We start from the raw sequence: 10,409 nt of genomic DNA on the forward strand, positions 1-10,409 counted from the left end.
ACTTATTACATCTTTTTAAAAAGTTTATTTAAATTTATAATATATTGGCTAATTTGTACAAAAATAAATAATTTATAATATTTTATTATATCATTAAACTGTAAAACAAACAAAAATTACTATTAAAAAATAAAATATAAGAGGAATAGAATAAATTTACAAAAAACAATAAATTATATCTGATTTGCTGAATGTTAAAATATTTTAAAAATATTAAGCAATATAAAAATAATAATTATGTTTTAATAAATATATATATATATATATATATATATATATACTAGATGACCCGACAGATGTTGTCCTGTACTCATGTTTACAATTGAAAAGTTACAAATTTTTTAATATCCTATCCTAAATTTTTTAATATCCTATGTGACGTAGTAAATTTAGTAAAAGTAGTATAAGAAATTAAAAAAAAAATAATACAGTATTTTCTGTAAAGGAACAATATCACACTTGATTTTACCACACGACATAATTGCTTCAATAATTTCGTCTATAATTTTCATAATCTCGTACGATATATTAGTTGCTTTTTGGCAATTATAATATATAATATATATAATGATATTCATTTTATGTTTTAATTATTTTTTATTACCAAATTTTAATTTTCAATCATTTTAAATTTATTTTATTCACAGATTGAGAGCCATTCGTATAGCACTTCGTGTACAAGTGCTGCCAACACACCAACTTGCTTCTTTTCCGGAATTGCTCGTACAAGGTAAAGTTGTGTTTTCTTTCATCTTTCTTTTATTTCGAGGCAACCGAAATGTAAGTGTTCATTTGTGTTCTGTTAGGCCATCCGGACGTTCTTTAATTAAATTAAATAGTAATATTTAACAAGATGTGTGTTGTAATGAATATTTTTTCATTTCAGTTTCGGTTCTTGACATTTGCAGATCGAGGGAGACAAAATGGTGAGGTTATGATAATAGTAATAAAATACTTATACATGCCTTAAATATATAATAGTTATACGTGCTATTACTTATTATTTGTAAAGATTTTGAGCAATGGAAATTACATGATGTGTTTGTTTATTTCAGCCACGTGAAATTAAAGAAATTAAAGATTTCCTTCTGAAAGCAAGGAGGAAGGATGCTAAATGTGAGTACCATATCCATTCTTGTAATTGTATTTAAGTTCATAAACATTTTCAATCATAATTAAAACTATTTTATCTAAGATCTAAGATTTATCTAAGCTTTTTAATTATACTTAACCTTAAATGTTGGGAGCATATTTTTTGTCCAAGTTGCAGTTTACTGTATAAACACATGTTTTTATTATTAGGTTATTCTTAGTTAAAATGTACTTCTTCAGAAAATGTGCACTACGATTTATATCCACATACGTGTGATTAATTCTTAAAGTGTCTTTAGAAATTGTGTGACTTTCACTATATAGTATAAGAATTAACTACTATTCACATCCTTCATAAAAAAGTTTTTTAATACATAAATGTGATATTATGTGATAAATACATAAACAGTGCATGTGTTTCATAGTTCTCGTAAGTGTTTCAAACTATTTCTTTACCACCACAGTCCCAGCTCCGATTCAAAGTTTCCATGTTTGTCTCGGCGTTTATGACTGTGAGATCAAGACTGAATCTTACCACGGTGTGCTTAAGTACATAGGCACATCGAAATAAACATCAGTAACATTCCATCACGTCATTACATTATTATTAACATAAATTGCAATATGATTTGTTTTTTCAACTGATTTATTTTCTAGCTGTTAAAATAAAGAAGAACCCCGATAACGTAAAGTTCAAGGTACGTTGCTCCAGGTTTCTGTACACATTGGTCATTACTGATAAAGAGAAGGCCGAGAAGCTCAAGCAATCTTTGCCACCAGGTAATAATTGTCGATTTGGTGATTGAATGAGTTTTTTTGCACAGTCTCAGCTCCATGATTGAATTTTTTGATATTTATTGTGGCGTTCAGTACTGTGAGATTAATTTGGATGATACTTTCCACAGCTTGACTTTTTGATGAGTTTAGTTGTTCAAGAATCTCTTACAAAAGGAAATAAATAATATGCATTCATTTTTTATTTAATTTAGCTTTATTCATTAATTTTTATTTATTTATTCATAAGCAAGCCGTAATCAATAGTAGATATTATTTCAGGCTCTTGTCAAGTCAATCCATAGTGTTTTTTTGTTTACTTATACTATACTCTAAAATTTGTTTACATCTTTCACTTTTTTGTTCATTCAATAATTTACTCATTTGTTTATTCGTTTTATTTTATAATTATTTATTCACTTACAAATTTGTTCAACATTTTTCATTTGTTTTTCCATTTACTTAAATTTTATCTCTAATCTATTAAACTATTTATTTATTATATATTTATTTTTTACTCTTTTTATTTTACTCTTTTTATTTATATAATTTAATATTATATAAATTGTTCACTAATTCTTTTATTTTTGTTACAGGTCTCCAAGTTAAAGAAGTCAAGTGAATGTACATTATATGATTACGAAATAAAACAAAATGTAAAAAATTAATAAACATTTTTTTATTTATTCACTGTACGTTTTTATCATCCTCAAATTCTTCCTCACTTGATACTCGATAGTATGTTATTTTATTTACAACCTTCCTGTTAAAATACTACTTAAATTAAAACTTACATATTTACAATTAATGTAACATAAATTTTCAGTCAAATTAGATATTAAAAAAACATGAATTTAATCATATTCATTTGTTTAAAAGCCATTAAATAATAAAATGATATTATATACACTATAATATATAAACTACAAATGTTTTTAGTTATTTGATTAGAAAAGTACAAACATAAAGTAAAACTTTTTAGTAAATTTGCAAAACTGATGTTGAACTTAAATTTGAACATGTGAAAATATTTAAGCAATACAATTTTATTAAATATATCTTTGAGAGGTGCCTTTTTTAATCAATTGAGCCCTCTGTTGCTATTTTGTTTAATATACTTAAATATAAATGAATTTAAATTTTATTTTAGCAATCTACTATGCATTAAGAGCATTTAATTCCTCATGAAATAGAATCAAGTCAAGTAAAGGACTTATGTGAAGCTATATCGCTTATCTCTCATGTAAGTTTTCCTGTATCCATTATATATATATATATATATATATATATATATATATATATATATATAAATATTTATATCCTATGATAAACATTTCCGTGTCTAATATAAACCCACTTGTCTGCATGTTTGGTCCTGATTTCAATGAAGATCAGCCTGCAAGTTATGATGAAAGTTACGCCTAAGATTACAATTATAACAGTCCAACTTAAGGAGTCTACAAAGGTCCAGTTGTCGATTTGGGGGTCCCTTCTGAAGGCCTCGTCTGTTGTGGTGTCCGTGCTGGTAAAAGGTCAGATTTTAATATCATTATAATATATATATATATATATATATATATATATATATATAATTTTGTCCCACTTACTCCATTTCTGTAGTACTGTTCTCTTCCAAAGGGGCTTCTCCCAAAATGGTTTTGTTCAAAGTTACGGCCAACTGGTGGAAGACTGTCCTTCCTAACCAGTTTGCCAAATCTTCTCGTCCAATTTGTCTCAGCCTTATTTCCATGTCCACATGGGTTGCCCCCTTTCCTTCGCCTTTTTCTATGTTGTAATGCAGGAGCAGACGTATGCAGGGTATCTCGTCTGATATTTTTCTTTCTGGAAAATAGTATAATAATAATAATAATAATAAGTAGTATAATGGGTAATACTAATATAGTAAATTATTAATAAATAATATAATGGTTAATTAGTTATGTAATATAATAAATATTTTTGAAAATATTTTTGAACCGATTTTTTTAAATTGCAATTGCAATTCCAAATCCATTAATTTAGAACAGTAAATCATTTTATTATTATTACTATTATGAAAATTTAAACTATTTTTACTATTCAAATCTTCACATTTTTTTTACTAAACAAAATTTATAGTTTATATTTAACATAATCATAAACTGTCGGGAATACTTTTCATTTTCTTTTGCAGTTTTAAAGTATACCTAGTTGTTGTAGGGCATAAGGATGTTAGACAATATTGTTGTCTATTTAATTTTAAACAAATTTGCCAAATATTGTATTTAGTTTGCATAAATAGTTTAAAAGTTATAAATAATTTCATAAATGAAAGTGCATTCTCTCTTAGTCATTGCAGTTCAATTGTTTTGCAGACCCCAAGTTTGTTTTTCATTTTTGATGGCAATTTTAGAGTATAGTGAGTTGCTGTAGGACATTATGTTGTTAGACAATGTTGTTGACTGATCAATTTTGTAAAAATTTGCCAAATATTGTATTTACTTTGCACAAATGGTTTAAAAGTTATAAATAATTTCATAAATAAATGCGCATCTTTCCTTACTCTGTGTAGTTCAATTGTTTTGCAGACCCCAAGTTTGTTTTTCATTTTTGATTGCAATTTTAGGGTATACCGAGTTGTTGTATGTCCCAATGATGTTGACTATTTAATTTTGTACAAATTTTCCAAATACTGTATTTAGTTTGCACAAATAGTTTAAAAGTTATAAATAATTTCATAAATAAATGCGCATCTTTCCTCAGTCCGTGTAGTTCGACCATTTTGCAGACGCCGAATTTATGTATTTTTTTATTATGGCTTTGTATTGTTAGATTTTTTTGCATTATTTAGTTTCTAACAATTTTTCTTACCTGTAATAAATCTATATAATAATTTAAAATATATAAGCTTCATAAAATGGCCTTGGATTTTGTTATAATATTTTTTTCATAGCCATTAAATTCAAATCTTTTAAGAGATAATAATATTATTCAATTGCATAGCGACGGTTAATTTATAATTACATAATTTTATGCAATCTGTTACAAAAACCTTGACTCGATATCAGAATTATAACCGGAGCCAAAAATATCATCTTCAGTTTTAGGTCAAAGATGAAGATAATTTTAGAATTCTTTGATGTGATTTCATTAATGGAAATCTTGAACTAATATTTAGTGAATGAAGTAAATAACGGAATAATATAAACCTTATTGTTTGTAAAACAAATAATGGAATGATGTAAATCTTATTATTGATAAAATAATAAATAACAATATATCTATAATATGCAATAATAACGTATTGCCTTGCTTGTTTTTTTTCTTAAACTATTCGTACAAACTAAATTCAGTATTCGGTACATTTGTATAAAATTAAGTTATATACAACATTGTCTATTATCATAAAACCCTACAACAACTCGGTATACTCTAAAATTTAAATAAAAAGTGAAAAACAAATTTGGCGTTGTCAAAACAATTGAACTACGCTGAGTAAGGTGGAAATTATCTGTAACTTTTAAACTATTAGCGCAAACTAAATACAGTATTCGAGAAATTTGTTTGAAATTGAATTATCTAAAACATTGTCTAACATCATAAAACCCTACAACTACTCGGTATAATCTAAAATTTAAATAAAAAATGAAAAACAAATTTGGCGGCTGTAAAACCATTGTTCTGCGTGTAGTAAATAGAATGCGCATTTATTTTAAAATTTTGTATAACTTTTAAACTATTTGTGCAAACTAAATACAGTATTCGCAAAATTTGTATAAAATTAAATTATCTAAAACATTGTCTAACATCATAATGCCCTACAACTACTCTTTAAAATAATTTAATTTAATCTTTATTGCCACAAATAATACCAATATTATGATTAATTTAATCTATTTATTTTATTATTATTTTTATCTTATTTATAATTAAAAACTTTTTTATATTAAAATATAGAAATATTAAATTATTAAAGAAAAATTACTTTAATAATAATATTTTTATCTGAAAATGATAACTAATTTATTTTCTATTTTTGATCCTATAAACTCAAATAATTTATCTTTAAATTGAATTAGAACTATATTAGGACTATTATTTATTCCAAATATATTTTGAATAATTCCGTCCCGATACAATATAATTTGATTAAAAATTATTATAACACTTCATAATGAATTTAAATTACTTATAAAATTTAATCCTATAGGAAGGACTTTTATATTTATTAGATTATTTTCATTTATTTTATTTAATAATTTTTTAGGTTTATTTAATTATATTTTTACAAGAACTAGTCATTTAACTTTAACTTTAAGATTAAGACTTCCTTTATGATTAAGATTTATATTATTATGGTAAATTTCTATTTTGTAAATTAAAATTTATTCAAGTATTCATTTCTAAAAAAAGTTAAGCTTTATATTTGGGGTTTAAATCCATTGCACTAATTTAATACTTTAAAATTTAAATAAAAAATCATCACTTCTCTTACACTTTGTTCCATCATTGCGTATAACGCCTCGTATTAAAACATACTATATACAGTACACACATAGAAAAAAACCCATAATTTAATTTCTCATCAGTAAATTTATCTATTTAGTTATCTATTTATTACCTGCGATGTGCAGATCTTTGGGCGCATTATAGGCCTTAAAATGCAACAAGGCGGCCAATTCCTTGCACTCTTGGGGCTCCAAATGGTCGGCTATATATTCGATTTCGCTCAAATTCATGTCGATGGTGCATTTGACCAAATTTGGCATTTTGGCCAAAACTATTAGAAGAATCGACATGAAGGAAATCGATTTCATTTTTGGTGACATCGAAAAAAATCGAAATTATAATTGGGGATAAGGTAATTTGGACCAATTTAGGAGTTTTTGGTTGGTTTTGGTGTTATTGACTTTTTTTTACACTTTTTGACTTTAAAACAAAGTTGTACGTGTGTTATAATCACTTTTATTCCTACTGTTGTACCGCGATCTTGTTTTGTTTATAACAAATATGATTTGGTTATTAAAACTAAATTAGAATATTTTTTTCTTGAGTTGAAAAGTTGTTTTAAAAACTTCTTTTTATGATTTTTGGTTCTCCAGAATTTTGTGGATGTGTTATGAATTGTTTCACACAAAAATCACTTTTTATTCTTCTATTTTATCTAATTTTCAGCTACTTTAGTAGTTATTTGAGACAGTCACATTTTAAATTCTTGCAATCACTTTGATTTGTTTAAAATATTAAATTTATTTATTTATTTAATTTTATTATATATTTTGGCACTTATCACATTTTTTTTAAACAAATTTCTTATGAACGTTATAATTTTGGTACAATTTTTTCACAAATTAAAAATAATATTGCATTTTTAGACCGTTGGCAAAAAAATATTTTTTTTGTAGATTTTAATTTGCCTCTTGTACTAATTTTTTTATAAAAGCAGTATTAAACATTATTATTTATATTATTTTTTTTAATTTATGAACTTTTTTAAACAACTTTAATAATGAAAAAACGGTTATTATTATGATAATTTCAGATTTTTTAAATATTATAATTAATAAATTTTTTGCATAATACAAAATTCTATTTAATATATTTTTTATTATTTATATTAAATTCAGTACTAAATCTATTTAATTAAAAATCTTATTACTCTTGGCACACTTTTACACTAATAGTAGTTATTTTTATAAATCTTAGAGATTTTTAGTAAATATAATTCAGCTGTATATATTTTTAACAAAAATATTATTTAATATGTATCCTTTGATACAGAATATAATGTATTTTATTAAATTATTATTTTATATTAAGAAACTTACTTTTGTCACATTTTTACATAGTCATTTTTAATTAATTATTTTATTATATTAATTATTTATTATGTATCCCTTGATACAAAAATATATTACATTATTAAAAATCTTTTTGGCACAATTTTTCACTGATTAGTATAATAATTTTTTAAAAAATAATATTAATAAAATATCAATAAATAATATTCAGAAAGTGACAGATGATATGATAATAATAATTTTATTAAAATCTAAAATATTTATTATTATTATCTTCGATATATTTTTTTTAAATTAAAATTGAAATTCAATGGCACTAAATTTTATTAAATAATATTATTAAAAAATATATAATGTTGAAACAGTTAACTTTTTTTTAAATTTACTTGGGTTCTGGTTCAATATGTATCTAATATTAAATTATTTATGTTTTTGTCACATTTTTTCACTAATAACTTTTTTTAAATATTTAACACTTTTAGTAAAAACAGCAGTATTTATTTTTTATATAAAAAATATGCAAATTTTCTTTGGAAATAATTAGGCAATTGTTGAATTTAATCGACACTGATTTTAGTTTTTCACCAATTTTAACCCATTTTATTTTTTAACTCTTTATTTATTTTTTAAAGTTATTTCATAATTTTTTCAACATTTATTCATATTTTTGTTCCTCCATCCAATTTGCAATTGCAAATACAAAAGAGTGTTCTTCTTCATCAAAGTTTTATCACTAATGTAATTATTATTTTAACTTTTTTTCATTCACACTCGGTATCAGTCACTAAACTGTAAAAATAAAGTAAATAAATACACAAATCGACTTTTTACACGTTTTTCCATCTTTTATCTATTATCAAAACTTTTTTTTGGAGCACACACATCTGTTATCTTTGGAATACCATTATTTCACGTGACTAGGTCTTGGAAATAATTGGTAAATTGGAAAAATATTAAGATATTATTCTTTACCAACTTTTAAAATTATTTTAATTTTCCAAACAAATAATAAATAAAAGAATTTGTTAACAATTAGAAATATTAGCAGCCAATGTGTCGAAAACAAATAACCATAAATAATAATAATTACTTACTTATTATGTATGTACGATATGATGACACATATTTAGTGCCGAAACGTTAAACTAAATAATTTTTATTACTTATTTCATTTACAATCGACGTTATATTTTTAATTAAATTTTTAAAAATGAATCAAAATTAACAAGAAAGAATCCGCTCTCTTTCATTTAAAAAATATCCTCTCTTACGTTTTACTCTAATAAACAATTTTTATTATTAACTTCGTCAATATTTTGTTATTGAATTTATTTATTCATTAACCAATAATCTTTCTATTTATTTAATTAATAATTTTAATAATCTTTTCGTGCATTGTTCGTTTAACATTCAAAGTTCAACTGAAGTCGAAATTTAATTCCACAGACGACATTTGTTATTATCTCTTCTTCATGTTTAATCGACTCGGATATATATATATATATATATATATATATATATGTATATATATATAATTATTTATTTATTTCATATTTATTTTGTATTGTTTGTATCCTCTTTGTATTCGAGTTGAAACCGGTTGAATGATCCAAAAACACTATTATTTATTTATTGATACTGGACCCGATGTTGATGATCACTGTTGGAAATTTTGAGGTTAATAAAAGTCTTTCTGTTTTTAACTTCCCGTAGGGCAAGTTATAGTAATCGCAATAAAATCGAAAATGAAAATTTTTATACATCTTTACGTTTCAAAAGAAAAATTTATTTTGAAATATTTTAGAAATTCTGAACTATTTTTCAAAGCAATCGTACTGCTTTAACTGCATAGAGACGAAATATCGAAGTGCGTAAGCGCCGCGTCGCCGTCTAACGGATAAACATTGGTACGGAACCCATATGAATGTAAACAAATTTATACTTATTGTTAAAATCTCTATAAACTATCTGATAATTTGATGTGCATATGTCTAATGATAATTTTTGACCGCCAAATGGCATTATTTTTTACTTTTTTTTACTAGATCTCCGAAACTGCTAGACCTGCCTTCACGAAAATTTGATCAGTTCTTCATCTTGTTAATGCAAGTAAAACGTTTTTTGAATTATTCAAATCGGACGCTCCGTTGTCTTAAAAACTGAGTTACCGTTTTTGGCACTTTTTGCCCCGTATTTTCGGAACGGCTAGACCTGCCTTTGCCAAAAACTGATCAGCACGTCTCCTTATCAGTACGAATTGAATGTTTTTTGAATTATTCAAATCGCTTCATTCGTGTTTCCGAAATCGTCGACGAAAATTTGTATCCGCACACACATACATCATTTTTTTCTAAGGTATGCCAAAATATTCTGAAGGTTTTGAAACGTAAAGATATATAAACATTTTCGTTTCCGATTTTTTTGCGATTACTATAATTTTGCCCTACGGGAAGTTAAAAATTACTCAGGCTGAGCACATTCTAAGCTCCACTCTGGTACAAATGTTTACCCAAGTGCGTTTAGACTCTTTATGTAATGGAGCGCTTTTCCAATTTTGAAAAATGTGAAAATGCCGCCAAGCTAAGCACAGTATAAGTGAACATGTCGCACAGAATTATTTGCAAATGCGTATTTAGACTGTGACTATACGGGAGCACTTTTTCAATTTTGTGTAAATTAGGCAACTAAACTATTTTTTTGAAATTGAGTTCGAAATGAAATGACGATTGTTAATGTTCTGGAGATAAATTGATTTATGATTTA

General features: G+C 24.8%; 2 protein-coding genes across 3 annotated transcripts; one reads left to right on the top strand and one right to left on the bottom strand.

Annotated features, from left to right (window-relative positions):
* The first annotated feature begins 707 nt into the window (after positions 1 to 707).
* On the top strand, positions 708 to 2,534 carry LOC113372443 (60S ribosomal protein L38). Of its 2 annotated transcripts, none has more exons than XM_026612775.1 (5): positions 708 to 730; positions 887 to 926; positions 1,056 to 1,116; positions 1,750 to 1,872; positions 2,463 to 2,534. In XM_026612775.1, exons 2-5 carry the CDS (start codon positions 924 to 926, stop codon positions 2,486 to 2,488), a joined length of 213 nt encoding a protein of 70 aa, XP_026468560.1. In that variant the 5' UTR covers positions 708 to 730; positions 887 to 923; the 3' UTR covers positions 2,489 to 2,534. The 2 variants fall into 2 exon arrangements, with proteins under 2 accessions (XP_026468560.1, XP_026468559.1); XM_026612774.1 differs by having other exon boundaries at positions 724 to 780.
* A 646-nt stretch (positions 2,535 to 3,180) lies between these two features.
* Positions 3,181 to 6,614, bottom strand: LOC113372797. Its single transcript, XM_026613139.1, has 3 exons — positions 6,467 to 6,614; positions 3,474 to 3,708; positions 3,181 to 3,388 (listed from the first exon to the last, which is right to left on the bottom strand). The coding sequence occupies exons 1-3, from the start codon at positions 6,612 to 6,614 to the stop codon at positions 3,181 to 3,183; spliced, it is 591 nt and encodes a 196-aa protein (XP_026468924.1).
* Positions 6,615 to 10,409: the final 3,795 nt, after the last annotated feature.

This window comes from Ctenocephalides felis, unplaced genomic scaffold (genome assembly GCF_003426905.1).
Source record: "Ctenocephalides felis isolate EL2017-DRISC unplaced genomic scaffold, ASM342690v1 CF-g0.4_SCAFFOLD_01604, whole genome shotgun sequence".
In the NCBI taxonomy this organism is placed as follows: domain Eukaryota; kingdom Metazoa; phylum Arthropoda; class Insecta; order Siphonaptera; family Pulicidae; genus Ctenocephalides; species Ctenocephalides felis.

What these genes read in the sequence shown, in the direction of transcription:
- LOC113372443 (XM_026612775.1), top strand. An exon ending in AAGGAGGAAGGATGCTAAAT is followed by an intron (nt 1,117 to 1,749) that starts GTGAGTACCATA and finishes TTTATTTTCTAG; the next exon opens with CTGTTAAAATAAAGAAGAAC. An exon ending in CAAGCAATCTTTGCCACCAG is followed by an intron (nt 1,873 to 2,462) that starts GTAATAATTGTC and finishes TTTTTGTTACAG; the next exon opens with GTCTCCAAGTTAAAGAAGTC.
- LOC113372797 (XM_026613139.1), bottom strand. Translation starts at nt 6,614, where the DNA reads ATGCCAAATTTGGTCAAATGCACCATCGACATGAATTTGAGCGAAATC. An exon ending in CAAAGATCTGCACATCGCAG is followed by an intron (nt 3,709 to 6,466) that starts GTAATAAATAGA and finishes ACTATTTTCCAG; the next exon opens with AAAGAAAAATATCAGACGAG. An exon ending in AACAGTACTACAGAAATGGA is followed by an intron (nt 3,389 to 3,473) that starts GTAAGTGGGACA and finishes ACCTTTTACCAG; the next exon opens with CACGGACACCACAACAGACG.